We start from the raw sequence: 21,534 nt of genomic DNA on the forward strand, positions 1-21,534 counted from the left end.
AAGCAAAAAAAATCTGCCAATGGGGTACGAAAAAAAATCTTGAACACTAAAATTTCTTAAATACTAAATTCAAGAAAAATTCAAGAAAAAAATTGCTTACCCCATTGGTAGATTTTTTTGCTTGTTTTATGCACAAAATTACTTACTTTTGATATTTTTGCTCTAAAAACTAGACTTTTTTTCTTGGGTCGTTTTGTTCATCAAGAAAAAGCATCTTCATTTAAGAATTTTTAGATATTTTTACTCAAAACAAGACAAAAATACCAATACTTATTTTTCTTGAAAATAATTTTTTGCAGTGTGCATCAGCTGTGGTCTTGAAATAAAATTCTAAATCCTCTTTGCCTGAGACCGAGACGAGACATAAAAATGCGGTCGATTCCAAGACCTTTAAAAAGTGGTCTTGAGACCGAGACCCGTCTCAAGAACTACAACACTAGTGTCCATGCCAAAATTCTCAAGTAGTTGGTTAAGTTCTGTTCTGGTCTTCTCAGCATATAAAACGTGCTGTTTCAACGTGTGCTAAAATCCCGGACCAGAGCTTTGCTACATCTTTTGATCAGTTCTTCAATAGCCGCTGATGATTTCCTCACACCGTGCACTAGTTTTATTGCTTTTTATATGACTGATTGAAGTGTGAGCTGAAGTGTTTGGGCTAGCCATGGCATTCTCTGGAACTTGTTCTCCCCATCTTCTGGCAGGTTAAGTTTTTAGTTCTCAAGTCTCCCATGCATCTAATGTCTATTTATATATACATAATAATTACACACAGCACACACTCATATATTATGCAAAAAAAATTCACTTTTATTTTGTATGCGGTTAATCGCGATTAAGCTTTTTACAGCACTAATTTTAAGTTTTTATGTTATTATAACCTTAAGATGCTATGTGAAAGTTTTTAACCGAAAAAGTGGTTTTCATCTTGTCACTTTCTTGGTATAGAAAACACGTTTTACCAAAATTTGTCAAACTCTTCATATATTTGTGCTTGCCTGCTTTTTATTCCATGGCAATGTTTTTTTAGTTTAGTTGTCAATTGTTGTTTACTTTACTACATCACATTGTTGTCCAATAATTTTTATCCTTGAGTTTCTTAGAATTACTATTTCCCAATCATATGTTTTTTTGTATTTTCCTCTGGTTTTAACAAAATTATGTAGCATTTTGGGGCAAATATGCAAAATAGTAAAGCAAAACTTGAAGCTAAAATAGCAAATATCTCCAAGGCTAGAGTAAATTTTCCAGGTGTACTGACGTAAGCTAGAAAAAATTCAACCCATACAGCACAGAATATGAACATACTAAATGTGATGAATTTAGCTTCATTGAAGTTATCAGGGAGCTTACGAGCCAGAAAAGCTAAAATAAAACACACGACTGAAAGCAAGCCTATATAAGCAAGAACAGCCCAGAAACCAACAGCTGAACCTAAATTACATTCTAGAATGATCTTATCTTTGTAATAACGCATGTTCTTATATGGGAAAGGAGGTGATGTTGTTAACCAAAGCACACAAATTAGGACCTGTATTAATGTAAGGATAACAACACTTAGTCTTTGTTGAGGAGGCCCAAACCATTTCATAACATTATTTCCTGGAAGTGTGGCCTTGAATGCCATTAACACCACTATTGTTTTCCCCAGAACACAGGAGATACAGAGGACAAAAGTGATCCCAAACGCCGTGTGACGCAACATACAGGACCACTCAGTGGGGCGACCAATGAAAGTAAGTGAACAGAGAAAACACAGAGTCAATGAGAAGAGCAACAGGAAGCTCAGCTCTGAATTGTTGGCTCTTACAATAGGTGTTTGTTTATGAAGATAAAACACCAAAGATACAATTGATGTAACTAATGCTCCAATGAGAGAACAAAGAGAAAGCACAATCCCCATGATTTCTGAATAGGAAAGGAATTCAATAATTTTTAAAACACATTCGTCGTTGCTTTCATTCGACCAATACTCCAAATCACAAGGAAAGCAGTCGCTAGAATCTGTGAAGGAATTAAACAAATATGAATACGAAGCACAGGTTTCTGGCCATTGTACAGTATTATAGCATGAGCTACTGTAGTACCTGTGCTGTTACTGATCTCTCCTGGTGGACATTGTATGCAGTCATAACAGCAGATAGGTTTTCCTTTCTGTACAGCCTTCCTAGTGCCTGGAGGACAACTCGCACTGCACACAGACACCGGCAGCTGTGAAAAGAGAAGTTGCATGTTCGGCCCAAATAATGATTTCAATTATGTTAGCAGTGTAATGATCAGTGGCGGCTGGTGAATGCTCTTCCGAGGGGCGCAAATTCAAAATATGTGTTTGGGGTGTCGTGTGTTGCTCGTATTTTCAAAATATGTGTTTGTTGCATCATGTGAACCATGTACATCATGTGTTTTGACAAAATAAGTGCCTGCTGCACACGCGTCAAAACAGTTTATGATAAAAGAGACGCTCACATTCCTTAAATACACACAAGACACTGTAGTGGAGGACTTTTATTATGCTTTTATTTTCATATTATTATGTTTTATTTTTCATCCTATTTTTCATTCTTTAATTACAATCATAAGCTCATAAATTGTGATTCATATGGAGATCATGTTTTTCTGCTAACGTACAGAATTATGCTCTTTCTGTCTTTTGAGCAAAGTACAATGTCCAAGGACTTAAACATCATGTACTGAGAACAAGACATACGTTTTATGATTTCACTAGATTTGTGTTTAACTGTTCATGTTCTTAATCACTGACAAATTGAAGCTTATCTTCTAAATGACGTAGAAACTGATGACTACACATGTTTCAGCATCTTACTATAAATGTGTGTTCAACCTTGTAATCGGGGCTCTTAGGTTTTTAAACTTCTAGCACCATAGGGGTGAGAGCCTATTCTGCAGAATATATCAAATTCAGACAAAGAAAATTCTGTCGACAGTGTGTCTGTGTGATCCTTGACTTTGACTCTTAGTGAGTATTATTTGATGCGGCTAAAATTCCACGACAACACTCCCTTAACAGTAAACTCTGATTACGCATGAGATTATGCGAGTATCTGCCAAAGCTAGCGCCTTTTTTATCATAAACCCTTTAGACGCGTCTGCAGCAGGCACTTATTTTGACAAGACACGTGATGCACATAGGATCACTCAATGCACTGAACACATATTTTGAAATGACAAACCACACACGACGGGCTACATACATGTTGTGACGAACTTCGCATCGTGTGCCCTCAAAACAAAGTCACCGGCCGCCACTGGTAATGATCACAGGTTTGAATCATAGGGAACACACATGCCAACTAAAAAATGTGTAGCCTAATGCACTTTATGTAACTTTGGACAAAGCATCTTCCAAATACAAAAAATTATTAATTTTGTTTTTATTGATTGCATTATTTTTCCAGTGAGCTTTTATATATTTTTGTCATATTGCCTTAAAGGTGCTCTAAGCAAATTCACGCGTTTTAGGCCATAAAACATACAGTGTTTCATACAGTAAACATCTCCTCACTATCTGCTAGCTGCCTGTCCCCTGAAGACACTGTAAAAAAACGCGGTCTCTGTAGACAGCCCAGGCTCCACAAACTGCAACAAAAACAAAGTGGTCAAACCTACCACCACGAAACATAACAAAGTGTTCCAGCCAATAAATGACAAGAAGGATTTGGGAGGGGGGTTGGGCACGTTCATGACTCGTTCAGAAAGCACAGAAGGGGGGAGTTAGCTACGCTACGTTTTGTTTGACAACACTTCGAACGTCAACAAGAAGTGACGTCACACAGATTCGCTTAGAGCGCCTTTAATGATTCATTTCAATTATTGGAACAGACATTTCATAATGTATTTTTGACATACCTGCCTGCTGTTCTCAGCCCATACCATAAGTTCCTGATTAACTTTAAGACGTTGCTCTGGAGGCAGTGAGTGGTCATACGAACCAACCAGTTTATACTGCATACCTCCATCTTCAGTTGGCTGCCAGTTGAGCAGATCATATTTTGCCACAGGATCACCATTCGAAAAAAATATTTTCTCACCTGTTTTGGCAGTGAAACTGACATCTCTCATATACTCCAGCACCTGAGTATAAACACAAACACACAAACATAATTGGTTTCAGTTCAACTTTTATCTTTTAATTCTCTGTCTTCTTAATCACCTTTCTTGGTGTGGGCACCTCTACTTTGCTGCTGTTGGTGGAGAATTTAAGATCATTTATCAAACTATGCAGTGCATGTGCAATAGCATAAGTTGCCGTGTACACTTTATTTGACATGCGCATGTCGAATGCATCAGTATATTCATTGTGCACTTCTGTTAAGCGTTCTGAGCCAGTACAGCTACTTGTGCTACCTCCTGTGTTTCTGAAAGAGCACTGAAAGGTTGCTTCCCAGAAATCTTTCAAAATATCATTTTTTGGTTCTTGATTAGGGTGCACAGTCAAAAGAAACTCTTGCAGGCCGTCGAGCTTCATGTTCTGTACGGCAAAGCCCACGGCTCCCGTGAAGAAACTGTTTTCCTTTGTATCCTGAATAGTTTGAGAACTGATCCAGGATTCAGTACCGATCCACTGGATCCCAGTAATGTTGTGTTGCACAATCAATTTTTTGAATGGGAGGAAATCTACGTTTGATATAAAAAGCACCACCACCTTGGCTGTTCCTTTTTTAACCACTTCCAGTGTTTTTAGTAGCTGTTCTTGTGTATCGGTTTTTAATACTGTCTCTGAATATTCAACACAAATTCCCAATTCGTGTGCTGTCTTTAAAAATACGTCCATTCCATAGGTACCATAATCATTGCGACTGTTGACCGTTCCAACCCAAGTCCAGCCAAAGTGCTTGACAAGCTGAGCCATCGCAATGCTTTGATAATTATCACTGGCCATCGTTCTGAAAAAGGATGAAAACCTTTTTCTGTCACTCAAGCAGGCACATGAGGCAAAATGACTGATCTACAAAAACAAAAGAAAAAAACAAAGTATTAAGAAAATGATTGCTTTTTTCTTATAATTGACCCTAAACCCTGACACCACTCCAAGTTCAACAGTATTGTTATATTTATACCAATTGTTTTCATAGAGTTTCATTATTTTTAAAGTGGTTCATTATGCATTGATTTATCATGACAACATGTGGCAAATAAATAAGAGAGTTCTTACCACAGGGAAACTGAAAGGGCTTAGTAAAGAGGCGATGGCAATGGTGGGAGAGGAGCTTGTCTCTCCAACAATGGCTTGAACAAATGGTGGTCTAGAACAGGACTCATTTTGCAAAATCTCTTTAAAGCCATTTAACAAAGCCAGGCATGACAGGATAGCCTGATTTATTGACGCACATGAATTATATATTTTATAGCCCAATTTGACACCAGGCAACAGCTGTGTGCTGTTGTTTATCTCTTCTATGGCAAAAATCAGTGTCTGAGCTAATTTAAACTCACGAAAGTTAAAGCTGTGACAATAAACATCAGTCAAGTGTTACAGTACATTCTGCAAATAATCATTAAATAAGTGTAATAATAGTACCTCTATTAAAGGGATAGTTTACAAAAAAATGAAAAGTCTGTCATCATTTACTGACCCTCAAGATGTTTCTATCCTTTATAAATATCTTTGTTTTGCTTTGTTCTACCAATAATTTATCCAACTTTATAAATATAGTTATTCAAATGTATTTTACCAGTAATTTTACTGATTTCACCTTCTGTACATGATATACAGTCATAACAACATATAGGTTTTTCTTTCTGCACAGCCTTTCTAGTGCCAGGAGGACATCTCTCACTGTACACAGACAAAGGCAATTGCAACAAATATTGCAGCTTGCTAATTTTAGAATGACCTGTTTATTATAATTCAAGTTATAAAACATAAAATGGTAACACTTTACAATAAGGTTCAAAAGTTAACATTAGTTAACTACATTAGTTAACATGAACTAATAATGAACTGCCCTTATACAGCATTTATTCATCTTTGTTAATGTTAATTTCAAAATGACTAATACTTTATTTAAAAATTGTTAACAATAGTCAATGCACTGTGAAAAAAACAATTAAAAGCTTTATTTCTATTAACTAACATTAACAAAGCTTAAAAAATACTGTAACAAATGTATTGCTCATGGTTTGTTATGTTAGTTAATACATTGACTAATGTTAGCTAATGAACCTTATTGTAAAGTGTTACCGATAAAACAGAAAGAAAAAACAAATACATTTTAAAACAAAAAAATTTTAAACAAAGTTTTAAAAATTAACACATTCTTTCTTAGCGAGAACCAAAGGAATAACAGCTAAACAAAGACCAACTACAGTATAATACAAATGGAATGATAATACTGTAGGTCCGATCAAACAAGTGTGATTTTAAAGGAGACCAAAAGTAACAATTTCATAGTGTGGTTTGCTTCTGGGTTGCACAAATCACAAATTAAGATATTATTATTAACAGTATTATTTTTTCGTGCTCCAGGTCTATTTGGTTAGAAACATTTTGCAGAACAAAGAAAGTCGTGCAGGTATGGAACAACTTCATGATAAGTAAATAATGACAGAATTTTCCTTTTTAAGTGAACCGTCGCAGTAGTAGTATTTCTAATACTACAGTATTCATAATGCATGGTGTCATACAGACCTGAAACATGTAACTGGTTCTGGTTTGGAAGTAAAAGGATGAATCTTTGCCACAACATTTTTATGAATTGAGAAAATCCCCCCAATGTTGATTTCTCTTTCTGCAGAAAGAATTGGGGGTAATGGCTGGCTAAGCATTTTGCAGACTTCTGCTGTGATTGGAATGCAAGCACCATATAGCAGCAGTAGCAGGAGTGACCCTGTCTTCTTTGCCATGCCCATGTGAAGGTAGAGCAGGAGCCTTTGTGGCAGAACAGGAAATGATTTGCCTTTTATCGTGTTTTGAAAATCCATTTGGGATCAGCCTCATTATACGAGTTTGCTTTTTACACTCATGCTACTTTATGCAAGAAACACCAATGGGAACCACCTAAAGACCAATTGAAGCTGAACTACAAAATAATGATTTTCCTGCACAATCTTCCTGCAGCAATTTTTTTGAGAACCTAAGTTTAGCTACAAATATATCAAGGTTAGTTGTGTGTTATTGTACCTCATTTCTGTACCATCTCTTATCTCTTTTTGTCTTTTGTGAAGTAGTCTGTCAACAAATAATTTTTCTGAGTCAGATCTTTTTAATGATTCTCCAGCTTTGAGTGCAGTAATGACCCCCTGTGCAACATTATAAAAAATATCATTGTAGTGTTCATCACTTTCAAGAAATCCACTGATTTTAGACTTTAGTTTGTTTATGCTGTGACAATTTAAAATCCATTTCAAAAAGTAAGTGCCATTTTTTAGATGTTAATCAAGCTGTTTGTTAATAAAAGTGGCACATGATTGGTCCCAACCTGGTGCTTTTCTTGGGTACAATGAAGTAAAGGTAGTAAAATCCTGACCTCATCTCGGCTGAAGGGATGGCTTGATCTCGTTCTTTGCCAGTAAAACAGCAATCTTTGCACAAAGTATGTGTGCATCTGTGGTTTTGCCCGCAAATTTGGGGGGACGCCAAGCAAATTGAATGGCATGGCCAAGATGAATTGTGCGTAGGAGCCAATGTGATGGGTTGGGGAACTCTTTCCAACCCCCACATATTGAACGAGAGGAATTAATAGCACGATTGGAGCACCCGCAGTGAGCTGAGTGGAAGTGATCACTGATGTGCTCTCTCTGGGCACACAGACAGAAGTGTTGTGTGATGTAACACTCACTGGGCTCCGCAGATGGGTGGCTGAGCTGGAGAGACTCCATTGTGAGGGTCCCGACCACTTCAACACACCTGCTGGCGATAGAGAAAGGGGGAGGATGTAGGGTTGTGATCCCGACCATAGCTCCTGTGTTACTCTGAAGACCTGTAGGTTTAATTCTTTCATTTTGTGTTTTAAATGTAATTAATGAAAACCAAGGATTCCCAACCCTGCCCTCCATTTCCAGGTCGCCTGTCTCAGAGCTGCTTGATCTTGTGTTTTCCACCTCGGGTAGCAAGCTAAGCAGGTGGAGTGGACTGCTGCCGACAGATCTGTGTGATCGCCTCAGTCTGTTTTTTTATGGTCGAGAACTGCTGTGTGAGGTTCTCGAATGTCTCGTGGAACAGGCTGGGACACCGGAGCTTCTAGGAGTTGTATCTTGTCCTGCTCCCGCATGTCGGCCAGGCACAGCCAGCGATGGCATTCCTGGACCACCAGGATGGACATCGCATGTCCAATGGCTTTTGCGGTGACCTTTGGCCTGGTGAACTTGAAGCAACCCCATAGCGTGCACAGCAGAGGCCAACTCCCCACAAGCAGGGTAACTACACTCAGACATCAGGTTGGGGGAATACCGACATGCCCATGAGGAAAGGGTTGGCCAGTCCCTCCAGGTGGAAACACTGGTCGCTCCACTGTCAGAATACTGGCGTAACTCTTAGCGGCCCTGGTGTCAAGAGATGTGAGGGGTGACATCTGATAGAGCAATTTCGGTCAGGAAAACAGAGTTTTCCACTACCGTGTCAACTTGTCATGCACCTCGGGAAAGAATGGTACAGGTGGTTGGGACTTCACTGTTCTGGCACACTTGAAGTACCAGTTGGCGAGGAGGGATAATTTGGGTGGTGGAGGTTGTGTCCATTCCAAGCCGACCTCTGCTGCCGCCTGAGCAAGCATGACTCCCATCTCAGGGTCGAGCACGGGCTCCGTAACCCTACCCAAAGGAGGAAGCGGATCCAAGTTGGTGTACGAAAATGACTCCCCCTACTCCGCTGTTATGACAGATACCGTATCCTCGGGAGAGCCAACAGATTCAGAGAGGGCTATAGACAAGGCAAGGCAAGTTTATTTGTATAGCACATTTCATACACTAAGGTCATTCAAAGTGCTTAACATAGAAATGAGAAAACAATATATAAGAGGAAAAAAGATCACGTACCCCCATCTCCATCGGAACTGCAGGCTGTGGACCAGAGTGCTAAAAGCTGCTGGTTGAGCCAGCAGACTTGTTTAGCACTGTTATACGCAGGTTGTCCCTCCGGAGCTTCACAGCTGCTTTCTTAGTGCCGGTAGGCAACGGATGGGGGCGACTCTGCTGGAGAAATGCCACCCGACCATGCAAATCCAGACATGTTCTGGCATATGGAACATGAACCCTCACAAAACGCCGCCTCAGCGTGCTCTAGTTTGAGGTACAAGAGACAATGATTGTGGCCATCCTGGGGATTTAGCTAAATCACTCTTTTGGGTGTTGTGCTGAGGTGATAAAGCACACAGTTGAGAGGCAACACAAACACTCAACTCAAAATGACTAAATGAATCCTTTGGGTGTTAAATAATGACTGTCGGGATTTACTAAAGACGTGCAGTGGATAATTAATGCTGGAAAGGTGTGGCCTAAATATTTTTGGGACTGACCTTTTTGCATATGCATTACTACACTGTAAAAAATTCTTTGCTGACTTAATTTTTATCAACTCAGATTTACAAGATTTAATCGTCCTATTATTTATCTTGACTAGGGATTTTGTTGTAACTTATAAAACATAGTTAAAATATGTAACTTCATTTTAACAACTTATCTCTTGTCAAGATAAGGAAAAGTTAGTTGAAATGACTTGTAAATTTAAGTTGATTAAACTAAAAATTAAGGCAGCTAAATATTTTTACAGTAAAGGAGGTTCTCTTTCAGAGGCAAAATTTACAGACACTGCACAAAGTCAGGGAAGATGAGAAGCACATTCTACTTGGTTTCCCTAACTCATGTTCCTTCCATTCCCCTGAGGAAGGACCTTCTTTCTTAAGATGGGGCACAATATGGCATCTGCATTTGGACCTGTGGAAACTCCAGTTGGTCCTTGGCTGTCACATCATGACCGACAAATTGGGAATCCCTACCAAAGAGCCACTAAAGCTGACCCTTCCAGTGGCTGCATAAACCTTCCGACTCTCCTTTTTTAGGGAGACGGAAATGGGGTTAGAGCAGAGGCCAGTCACTACTTGTTCCTTATCCCACGATAGTGAACTCGGTGAACTGGGAAGTGATCTTGTCAGGCGGAACTAAGGTCGCTGTGGGCAGTGTTTCCCAACCCTGGTCCTCAGGCACCCCCTCCCAGAAAGTTTTAGATGTCTCCTTATTTAAAACACCTGATTCGACTCATCAACCTCCTTCTAAAATGGTAAAGACGTGTCCCTAACAAGCTGATGAGTTAAATCAGGTGTGCTTAATAAGGAGACATCTAAAACTGTCTGGGAGGGGGTGCCCGAGGACCAGGGTTGGGAAACACTGCTCTAGGGGGTCTACCACTAGTGTGATAGCCTAAAGACTCAAGGTCATGGCGTGAACTCTCCTAGTAATATCTCATACTAGAGAGTTGCGAAGCAGACTCCACTAAGGGAAATGTGGTAAAAAGAAAACTTTCCACAGAAATACTCACATAGGAACCGTCAAGGGGGCGCAATGCGGGCGCTAGCCTCATCCAGGTTCTCAAGAATACATCTACTGAGAGGCTGTCACAACATCGGCCACCAAGCAGTGGAGGAGTACAAAAAACTATTTGTGTTTTGCACTAATGGTCTTCCATAGTGGTGCGGTTGTGCAGCACCAAAGTGAAGGCTGTAAGCCGACACACAAGCCGTTCCTGGATTTTCTCATCGATTTAAGGAGAGAACCAGAGAGGATACTGGCTCGATACGAACACTGTAAAATCTAGTGAAGGTGTTAGGTGTGTCGCCCAGCCAGCAGCTCTACAAATTTCTGTTAGCAAGGAACCACAAGCCAATCCCCAAGATGATGCCATGCTTCTGGTAGAATGGGTTTTAACCCAAAGGTGCAAGGAATGGCCTGTTATTCGTAAGCATGAGTGATTGTATCTACAATCCAATGAGACACCCTCTGCTTGGTGACAGCTATCGCTTTCTGCTCACCACTGTAAGAAACAAAGAGTTGTTCTGAGGTCCAAAAGCTTTGGGTTTGATCTACATGCACACGTAGTGCACGTACAGGACATAACAAAGCTATAGCTGGGTCTCCTGCTGGGTCCCACTGCTGGTGTCATTAATTTACTCAACGAAAATCGAGCAGGATTATTTTTTTAATCAGTTTATACCACTAGTCAACTAAATGAATATAACATGGCAAAGATGAATGCACATTTATATATTGATTCAATAGATTCATAGCATTTTAGAAAAAAAAACTTTTATTTGTATTTTGCAGAAAAAAATCAGTTTTTATAATAAACCTTTGAAAATGAAATTATGGATTAGAATTTTTAATGTTATTATAACCTAAAGTTGCTATGTGAAAGTTTGTAACAGAAAATAGTGGTTTCCATCTTGTCACTTTCTTGGTATAAAAAACACGTTTTTACAGAAATTAGTCAAAATTGATTTATTGTGTTTTGGAACCAAACATATATTTGTGCTTGTATGTTTTTTTTATTCCAATGGAATTTTTTTATCAATTGTTCTTAGTTACTTACTACATCACATTGTTGTCCGATTAAATTTTTTATCCTTGAGTTTGTTAGAATTACTATTTCCCAATCATATGTTTTTTTGTATTTTCCTCTGGTTTTAACAAAATGATATAGCATTTTGGGGCAAATATGCAAAATAGTAAAGCAAAACTTGAAGCTAAAATAGCAAATATCTCCAAGGCTAGAGTAAATTTTCCAGGTGTACTGACGTAAGCTAGAAAAAATTCAACCCATACAGCGCAGAATATGAACATACTAAATGTGATGAATTTAGCTTCATTGAAGTTATCAGGGAGCTTACGAGCCAGAAAAGCTAAAATAAAACACACGGCTGAAAGCAAGCCTATATAAGCAAGAACAGCCCAGAAACCAACAGCTGAACCTAAATTACATTCTAGAATGATCTTATCTTTGTAATAACGCATGTTCTTATATGGGAAAGGAGGTGATATTGTTAACCAAAGCACACAAATTAGGACCTGTATTAATGTAAGGATAACAACACTTAGTCTTTGTTGAGGAGGCCCAAACCATTTCATAACATTATTTCCTGGAAGTGTGGCCTTGAATGCCATTAACACCACTATTGTTTTCCCCAAAACACAGGAGATACAGAGGACAAAAGTTATCCCAAAAGCCGTGTGACGCAACATACAGGACCACTCAGTGGGACGACCAATGAAAGTAAGTGAACAGAGAAAACACAGAGTCAATGAGAAGAGCAACAGGAAGCTCAGCTCTGAATTGTTGGCTCTTACAATAGGTGTTTGTTTATGAAGATAAAACACCAAAGATACAATTGAAGTTACTAACGCTCCAATGAGAGAACAAAGAGAAAGCACAATCCCCATGTTTTCTGTATAGGAAAGGAATTCAATAGCTTTTAAAACACATTTGTCGTTGCTTTCATTCGACCAATACTCCAAATCACAAGGAAAGCAGTCGCTAGAATCTGTGAAGGAATTAAACAAATATGAATACAAAGCACATTTCAAGGTCTCTGGCCATTGTACAGTATTATAGCATGAGCTACTGTAGTACATATTACCTGTGCGGTTACTGATCTCTCCTGGTGGACATTGTATGCAGTCAAAACAGCAGATAGGTCTTCCTTTCTGTACAGCCTTCCTAGTGCCTGGAGGACAACTCGCACTGCACACAGACACCGGCAGCTTTGTAAAGAGAAGTGCCTATTAGGCCCAAATAATGATTACAATTGTGTTTGCAGTATAATGATCAGTGGTGGCTGGTGACTGCTCTTCTGAGGGGCGCAAATTCAAAATATGTGCTTGGAGTGTCGTGTGTTGCTGGTGTTTTCAAAATATGTGTTTGTTGCGTCATGTGAATGTAGGGTTGATGTTAAAAGTTTATCCTCTAGAGGGAGCTCTATTTTGTGTGTTGTATATCTGGGTTGAGAGCCCTTCCTTTGTGGGGGTGGAGCTATGACCTAGTCACATTTTCTCTTTCCTGTTGGTTAGATGTGCTCTGTTTAACTCTTTTGCAATCCTTATAAATAATTATTTTAAAATGCCCATCCATGTTATTTGGGATCATTTTTTAACTTTCTAACTGTTAGCTAAAATAATCATGGAGTTATTGAAGGCAGATGAACATTTAAAGGCAGTATTTTGTGCACTTCTATGTTGCACAATGATGTCTGGCCTATCCAAATATTTCAATATGTTTTGCATCTTTTTTATTTAATTGTATTTGACTCCTGTTTTGATGCTTTATTTTAGTTAACTTGTTCTTGCATGCAGTTTTCTTCATAATTTGTGATTGTAACACATTTTCTCTTTCCTGTTGGAAAGCTGGGTGGTGATAAAGAGTCAATCAATCAAGCTTTGTGTCCTCTCCTTTCCCATAAAATTTAAACACAACGCTGAGACTTCTTGCTACAGGCAAATAGGCGAGGGGACAAAGCACAAATAAGGGTTACATCTTTGGTGCCGTTAACCGGATGGCTGATTTCTATTTAGACTGGAGTAAGCTCTCTGATTATGAAGTAGTGCTAGAAAAATATGCTGTTGATGATCTAAAAGTGAACACACAATATTAATGTAAATTGTGGACTGAACTAAATTTATGGTGGAAAAAGAACTGTTTTACATGCTTTAGCTAGCTCCATTCAACCAACTACATTGACCACTAACTCCCAGGCGAGCATGCACAGCAATGTTGTAACCATCCAGACCCCACTAGCTCTTGCCAATGGACTGCCAAATGACATGCCCCACTCTCCAAACTACTTATATACAGCTCCAGTATCAGCGGCATCACCCAAAACACATCTGTCTTGCTACAATGGGGCAAACCAAGTTCCATTTAATACCTCTTATCCATTGTCAGCTCCCACATGTGCATCTCCTTCTTGTCAGCACCACTCTGCTGCAGCTGCAGTTTTACCTCAGACCAACTTGCATAACACTTTGATTGCCATGCAGGCTCCTCCCTCCTCCTATGGTGTTCCGCTAGCCATGTCCAACACCTTACCTGACTCTCATCTGCCACCAGTAACTACCATCTTAGCTGGAACTAACAAGCCTCAGAGAACAGACTTCATACCAGCACATGAAACTTCAAGTGATAAGCTGCATCCTATGGACATAAGCAAGGACATGAATCTGGTGGAGTTAAATGCAAAGTGGGTCGTATGCAAAATGTTGGCCACAAAATACAAATCCCAGCTGGTAAGGAGGTGGATGTCACTGACAAAATTGTAGGTGGACCAAAGAAAAAGCTTCATACAGTTTGTGTGGAGAATCAGTTCCCTTTAAGGGTCCCAGAGGGTCTAGAAATCACCAGGCTGCTTGTTAATGTGAAACGGGGGTGTGTTCCTGTTCGTGTTCTGAATATGTCTGAGAAAGATCTTGTCATCAAACCCAGAACCTTCCTTGCGGATGCTTTTATAGTTCAAAGTGTTGTTGAACCAGAAGGGGAATGCCAAATGTTTAGTTGCGACCAATGCATGCCTGAGACACATTCTGTGAAGAGCCCAGTGGTGGAATCATGCCAAAGTCAGCAACAGGTAACCAGTGTTGGGACAGAGAGTGAAAATATGTTTGGAATTGATCTTAATGATGCAGCAGTGGAGAGTGAAGAGCAGCTTTCAATACTGAAAGAGTTGTTGGAGAAAAATGAGGATGTCTTTTCCAAACATTTCATGGACTATGGAGATACCACCACTGTGCAACATGAAATACCCCTGGTGGATCCAAAACCTTTTCGGCTGCCTTATCGGAAGATACCCCCTGTCACAGGAGGTTTGGCAGGCCATATCACAGATTGAAGAGGCAGGAGTTATACGTCCAAGCAAAAGCCCATATGCATCTCCAATTGTTTTGTGACAAAATAGGATTGTTTATTGAGAATCTGTGTGGATTACAGAAAACTTAATTCTTAATAATAGTGATTCTATTACAGAATAGAGGATGCATTGGAAGCCTTGGGACAGGAAAAGTACTTCTCAACTCTAGATCTTACATCTGGCTATTGGAAGGTTGAGGTGGCAGAACATGACAAGCATAAAACTGCTTTCAGCACCCCCATGGGGTTATATGAGGCAAATAGCATGCCATTTGGTCTGAAAAATGCCCCTTCAACCTTCCAAAGGTTGATGACCTTCTGTTTTAGTGATCTGAACTTTGAAAGCCTCCTGATCTACCTTGACGACATAATCATTTTCTCTAGAACCTTTGAAGAGCACCTTGAGCGGCTGAAATTGGTGTTTGACCGGCTCCGCAAACATGGCTTAAAGCTAAAACCACAAAAATGCAATCTACTAAGAAAGCAAGCTCAGTACCTGGGCCATGTAGTGTCGTCAGAGGGCATACAATCCAGATCCAAAGAGTTTTCAGAGCAGAGTGAAAGACAAGCAGATCCATTTAATGGAACTGGAATTGATGCACTGCCTGCGATGACAAAGCTGGAGCTCAGGAGATGTCAGCAAGAGGACTCTGTTATTGGGCCAATCTTACACTCTAAGATACTGAACAGTAAGCCTAGACGAAGTGAAAGGTTGGATAAAGGAAAGCATGCACTGCTTCTCTTAAAAGAGTGGAGAAGGTTGGTGGACAGAGATGGAATTTTGTATAGGCAAGTGAAAAATGTTCAGGGACAGCCCATTGACCAGTTAGTCTTGCCAGAAAAAATGCGACTCTTAGCCAAAACAAGTCTTCACGATGACTCTGGTCATTTTGGTTTTGATCGCACTATGAGTCTTGTTAGGGAACGTTTTTTCTGTCCACAAACGCATCAAGAAATCAAGGCTTGGTGTGAGCAATGTGAAAGATGTTGTCTCAGGAAAACTGCAGCCAATAGGGCCCCACTTGTGAGCATCCACACTTGTACTCCTTATCTTATCCACATGGATTTTTTTCTTCTAGAGAAGTCTAAAGAAGAAATTGAGAATGTCCTGATGATAACCGACCATTTCTCACGATTTGCCCAGACTTACCCCACAAAAGACCAGACAGCAGTCACAGCCCTCAAAAAGAAGTCACCGGCCACCACTGATAATGATCACAGGTTTGAATCCCAGGGAACACACATGCCAACTAAAAAATGTGTAGCACTCTACGTAACTTTGGACAAAGCATCTTCCAAATACAAAAAAAATATTAGTTTTGTTATTTTTGATTGCATTATTTTTCCAGTGAGCTTTTATATATTTTTGCATATTGCCTTAAAGGTCCTCTAAGCAAATTCACATGATTTAGGCCATAACACTTTTTTGTTTCATACAGTAAACATATCCTCACTATCTGCTAGCTGCCTGTCACCTGAAAACACTGTAAAAATGTGGTCTCTGTAGAAAGCCTAGGCTTCACAAACTGCAACAAAAACCAAGTGGCCAAACCTACCACCACGAAACATAACAAAGTGTTCCAGCCAATAAACGACAAGAAGGATTTGGAATTCAAGAAGTGACCTCACACAGATTCGCTTAGAGCGCCTTCAATGGTTATTACATTTATTGTCATTTCCACAATTGGAACAGGCATTTCATAATTTATTTTTGACATACCTGCCTGCTGTTCTCAGCCCATACCATAAGTTCCTGATTAACTTTAAGACGTTGCTCTGGAGGCAGTGAGTGGTCATACGAACCAACCAGTTTATACTGCATACCTCCATCTTCAGTTGGCTGCCAGTTGAGGAGATCATATTTCGCCACAGGATCACCATTCGAAAAAAATATTTTCTCACCTGTTTTGGCAGTGAAACTGACATCTCTCATATACTCCAGCACCTGAGAATAAACACAAACATAATTGGTTTTAGTTTAACTTTTATCTTTTAATTTTAAGTCTTTTAAACTTTTAAGTCTTCTTAATCACCTTTCTTGGTGTGGGCACCTCTACTTTGCTGCTGTTGGTGGAGGATTTAAGATCATTTATCAAACTATGCAGTGCATGTGCAATAGCATAAGTTGCCGTGTACACTTTATTTGCCATGCGCATCTCTGATGCATCAGTATATTCATTGTGCACTTCTGTTAAGCGTTCTGAGCCAGTACAGCTACCTGTGCTACCTCCGGTGTTTCTGAAAGAGCACTGAAAGGTTTCTTCCCAGAAATCTTTCAAAAGTTCATTTTTTGGTTCTTGATTAGGGTGCACAGTCAAAAGAAACTCTTGCAGGCCGTCAAGCTTCATGTTCTGTAGAGCAAAGCCCATGGCTCCCATGAAGAAACTGTTTTCCTTTGTATCCTGAATAGTTTGAGAATTGATCCAGGATTCAGTACCGATCCACTGGATCCCGGTAATGTTCTGTTGCACAATCAATTTTTTGTATGGGAGGAAATCTACGTATGATATAAAAAACACCACCACCTTGGCTGTTCCTTTTTTAACCACTTCCAGTGTTTTTAGTAGCTGCTTTTGTGAATCGGTTTTTAATATTGTCTCCGAGTATTCAACACAAATCCCCAATTTGTGTGCTGTCTTTAAAAATACGTCCATTCCATAGGTACCGTAATCATTGCGACTGTTGACTGTTCCAACCCAAGTCCAGCCAAAGTGCTTGACAAGCTGAGCCATTGCAATGCTTTGATAATTATCACTGGCCATCGTTCTGAAAAAGGATGAAAACCTTTTTCTGTCACTCAAGCAGGCACATGAGGCAAAATGACTGATCTACAAAAGAAAAAGAAAAAGCAAAGTATTAAGAAAATTATTGCTTTTTTCTTATAATTGACTCTAAACCCTGACACCACTCCAAGTTTAACAATATTGTTATATTTACACCAATTGTTTTCATAGAGTTTCATTATTTTTAAAGTGGTTCATTATGCATTGATTTATCATGACAACATAAATGGCAAATAAATAAGATAGTTCTTACCACAGGGAAACTTAAAGGGCTTAGTAAAGAGGCGATGGCAATGGTGGGAGAGGAGCTTGTCTCTCCAACAATGGCTTGAACAAATGATGGTCTAGAACAGGACTCATTTTGCAAAGTCTCTTTGAAGCCATTTAACAAAGCCAGGCATGACAGGATAGCCTGATTTATTGACGCACATGAATCATATATTTTATAGCCCAATTTGACACCAGGCAACAGTTGTGTGCTGTTGTTTATCTCTTCTATGGTAAAAATCAGTGTCTGAGCTAATTTAAAATCACGAAAGTTAAAGCTGTGACAATAAACATCAGTCAAGTGTTACAGTACATTCTGCAAATAATCATTAAAGAAGTATAATAATAGTACCTCTATTAAAGGGATAGTTTACAAAAAAATGAGAATTCTGTCATCATTTACTGACCCTCAAGATGTTTCTATCCTTTATAAATTTCTTTGTTTTGCTTTGTTCTACCAATAATTTATCCACCTTTATAAATATAGTTATTCACATTTATTTTACCAGTAATTTTACTGATTTCACTTTCTGAACATGATATACAGTCATAACAACATATAGGCTTTTCTTTCTGCACAGCCTTTCTAGTGCCAGGAGGACATCTCTCACTGTACACAGACAAAGGCAATTGCAACAAATATTGCAGCTTGCTAATTTTAGAATGACCTGTTTATACAATTCAAGTTATAAAACATAAAACGGTAACACTTTACAATAAGGTTCAAAAGTTAACATTAGTTAACTACATTAGTTAACATGAACTAATAATGAACTGCCCTTATACAGCATTTATTCATCTTTGTTAATGTTAATTTCAAAAATGATTAATACTTTATTAAAATCTGAATAACAATAGTCAATGCACTGTGAAAAAAACAATTAAAAGCTTTATTTCTATTAACTAACATTAACAAAGATTAAAAATACTGTAACAAATGTATTGCTCATGGTTTGTTATGTTAGTTAATACATTGACTAATATTAGCTAATGAACCTTATTGTAAAGTGTTAAAGATAAAACAGAAAGAAAAAACAAATAAATTTTAAACAATCTTAAAATGAATGTGTTAAACCAACACATGTATCTAGTTAAGGACAACACATTTAATGACACATAACTTAATACTTCCCTGTGTTATTATAACACTTATTGTGTTCTCCCGTTTATAACACATAATGTGTTAAATAGGATAACAGAACATTTTGAAACAGTGTTTTAAAAATTAACACATCCTTTCTTAGAGTGAACCAAACAAATAACAGCTAAACAAAGACCAACTACAGTATAATACAAATGGAATGATAATACTGTAGGTCAGATTAAACAAGTGTGTTTTTAAAGGAGACTTAAAAACGGTAAAAAAAGGTGCCGCTCTGATCTCAAGTGGTAGGTTGTTCCATAAACGGGGCCCTACCCGGTCCTTTTCCCACTGAAAAGAAGCATCATACAGTCCAAAAGTAACAATTTCATAGTGTTATTTGCTACTGGGTTGAACAAATCACAAATTAAGGTATTATTATTAACAGTATTATTTTTCCTGCTCCAGGTTGGCTTGGTTACAAACATTTTGCAAACAAAGAAATTCGTGCTGGTGTGGAACAACTTCATGATAAGTAAATAAAGACAGAATTTTCATTTTTGAGTGAACTGTCCCAGTAGTAGTATTTCTAATACTACAGTATTCATAATGCATGGTGCCAAAAAGTTATTCTCACACAGACCTGAAACATGTAACCGGTTCTGGTTTGGAAGTGAAAGGATGAATCTTTGCCACAACATTTCTATGAATTGAGAAAATCCCCCCAATGTTGATTTCTCTTTCTGCAGAAAGTAGTGGGGGTAATGGCTGGCTAAGGATTTCGCAGACTTCTGCTGTGGTTGGGATGCAAGCACCATATAGCAGCAGTAACAGGAGTGACACTGTCTTCTTTGCCATGCCCATGTGAAGGTAGGCAGGAGCCTTTGTGGCAGAACAGGAAATGATTTGCCTTTTATCGTGTTTTAAAATTCCATTTGGGACCAGATCCTTACACACGTTTGCTTTTTTCACGTATGCTGCAGTATGCAAGAAACACCAGTTCACTGAGCAATTATAGTACTTTTTATTGTTTTATAGAAAATATTGAACGATCTAAAGACCAATTGAAGCTGAACTACAAAATAATGATTTTCCTGCACAATCTTAAAGCAGCAATTTTTTTGGGAATCTGAGTTTAGGTACAATTATAATCAAGGTTGGTTGTGTGTTATTGTACCTCATTGCTGTACCATCTCTTATCTCTTTTTGTCTTTTGTGAAGTAGTTTGTCAACAAATACATTTTCTGAGTCAGATCTTTTTAATGTTTTCCAGCTTTGAGTGCAGTAATGACCCCCTGTGCAACATTATAAAAAATAGCCTTTTTTGTCTGTTTTCAATAAAATATTATAGCATTTAGAAATTAAAATGCTACAGCTCAACAGCTACAGGGAATTTTCCAGGCAAACTGACAAAAGCTGGAAAAAAGCAATACGGCACAGAATATGAGCATACTGAATGTGATGAATTTAGTTTCATTAAGTTATCAGGTAGGTAGTTTCAATGTGAAACCAAGAACAGATAGGGCCAGCGCAAATGTTTTGGTTACGTATGTAACCCTCGTTTCCTAAAGGAAGGGACCGATGAGAACCCCGATGAGAAATGTCACAGGTCGGAGCAGACCACCTCTAACGTGAGTCACGCCCCTCCCTCAGTTTCCACCCCGAGGAGGTCCCAAAATGCCCCAATGACCAAACAGACAAGAAACAGAATAAAATAGAACAATCTTTATTAAATATTAAAAAGGGAAAGGGGATTCTTAAAAGGTACGTTCTGGGGGCTTTGGATAGCTCTGAGTCACTTCTGACTTGCACGGGAAACACAGGTAAGTCTTCTTGGCCTGTCCTTGTTTTCTTCGTCCACACGTGAATTGGGTTGAATGTCCTTAACTTCGTCTACCTCTTCGTGGCTCTTCATAGCCTCTCTGTCGGGACTTAGAGGGACAGAACACAGGTAACTGGGTCGGGTAGGTGCCTTAATGTTTCAAACTGCCGGGGCCCAGATGATCCACAGGCAGGTAGCCTCCTGGCTCGAGGCGTACAGGTGAGTATACAGGTAGGTACACTGGGCTTTGGGCGTACAGGTGAGTATACAGGGAGGTACACTAGTCTCTGGGCTTTGGGCGTACAGGTGAGTATACAGGTAGGTACACTGGGCTCTGGGCTTTGGGCGTGCAGGTGAGTATACAGATCGATACACTGGGCTCTGGGCTTTGGGCATACAAGTGAGTATACAGGAAGGTACACTGGGCTCTGGGCGTACAGGTGAGTATACAGGTAGGTACACTGGGCACTGGGCTTTGCACGCACAAGTGAGTATACAGGTAGGTACACTGGGCTCTGGACTTTAGGCGTACAAGTGAGTATACAGGTAGGTACACTGAGCTCTGGGATTTGGGCGTACAGATGAGTATACAGGGAGGTACACTAGGCTCTGGGCTTTGGGCGTATTCGACTTACGGCAAGTAGACTGGCATGGGTGCAAGGCTTTAGCCCTTCTAGGCACAGATGGTTGGAGACGACGCGTGGAGATACAGCACTTCTAGTCTTCATCACTAGGACAGACG

The 21,534-nt window shown here is 39.2% G+C and overlaps 3 protein-coding genes across 5 annotated transcripts in view; all 3 read right to left on the bottom strand.

The window, feature by feature from the left end:
* Positions 1-21,534, bottom strand: part of LOC129437097 (uncharacterized) — a 524,696-nt gene that overhangs the window by 140,648 nt on the left and 362,514 nt on the right. The window lies entirely within an intron of this gene.
* Positions 497-7,288, bottom strand: LOC129437156 (extracellular calcium-sensing receptor-like). The gene is made up of 6 exons (XM_055195329.2): positions 6,647-7,288; positions 5,171-5,462; positions 4,169-4,963; positions 3,865-4,089; positions 2,085-2,208; positions 497-2,001 (listed from the first exon to the last, which is right to left on the bottom strand). The coding sequence occupies exons 1-6, from the start codon at positions 6,937-6,939 to the stop codon at positions 1,106-1,108; spliced, it is 2,625 nt and encodes an 874-aa protein (XP_055051304.2). The 5' UTR covers positions 6,940-7,288; the 3' UTR covers positions 497-1,105.
* LOC129438983 (extracellular calcium-sensing receptor-like) lies at positions 11,431-20,232 on the bottom strand. The gene is made up of 6 exons (XM_073862525.1): positions 19,614-20,232; positions 17,876-18,167; positions 16,873-17,667; positions 16,560-16,784; positions 12,582-12,705; positions 11,431-12,485 (listed from the first exon to the last, which is right to left on the bottom strand). The coding sequence occupies exons 1-6, from the start codon at positions 19,832-19,834 to the stop codon at positions 11,590-11,592; spliced, it is 2,553 nt and encodes an 850-aa protein (XP_073718626.1). The 5' UTR covers positions 19,835-20,232; the 3' UTR covers positions 11,431-11,589.

This window comes from Misgurnus anguillicaudatus, chromosome 24, assembly GCF_027580225.2.
Source record: "Misgurnus anguillicaudatus chromosome 24, ASM2758022v2, whole genome shotgun sequence".
Classification (NCBI taxonomy): Eukaryota; Metazoa; Chordata; class Actinopteri; order Cypriniformes; family Cobitidae; genus Misgurnus; species Misgurnus anguillicaudatus.

What these genes read in the sequence shown, in the direction of transcription:
- LOC129438983 (XM_073862525.1), bottom strand. Translation starts at nt 19,834, where the DNA reads ATGGGCATGGCAAAGAAGACAGTGTCACTCCTGTTACTGCTGCTATAT. An exon ending in GGGCTGAGAACAGCAGGCAG is followed by an intron (nt 12,706 to 16,559) that starts GTATGTCAAAAA and finishes CTCTTTACAAAG; the next exon opens with CTGCCGGTGTCTGTGTGCAG. An exon ending in AGAGATCAGTAACCGCACAG is followed by an intron (nt 12,486 to 12,581) that starts GTAATATGTACT and finishes ATTCCTTCACAG; the next exon opens with ATTCTAGCGACTGCTTTCCT.
- LOC129437156 (XM_055195329.2), bottom strand. Translation starts at nt 6,939, where the DNA reads ATGGATTTTCAAAACACGATAAAAGGCAAATCATTTCCTGTTCTGCCA. An exon ending in GAACCAGTTACATGTTTCAG is followed by an intron (nt 5,463 to 6,646) that starts GTCTGTATGACA and finishes TTATTGTCACAG; the next exon opens with CTTTAACTTTCGTGAGTTTA. An exon ending in AGAGATCAGTAACAGCACAG is followed by an intron (nt 2,002 to 2,084) that starts GTACTACAGTAG and finishes ATTCCTTCACAG; the next exon opens with ATTCTAGCGACTGCTTTCCT.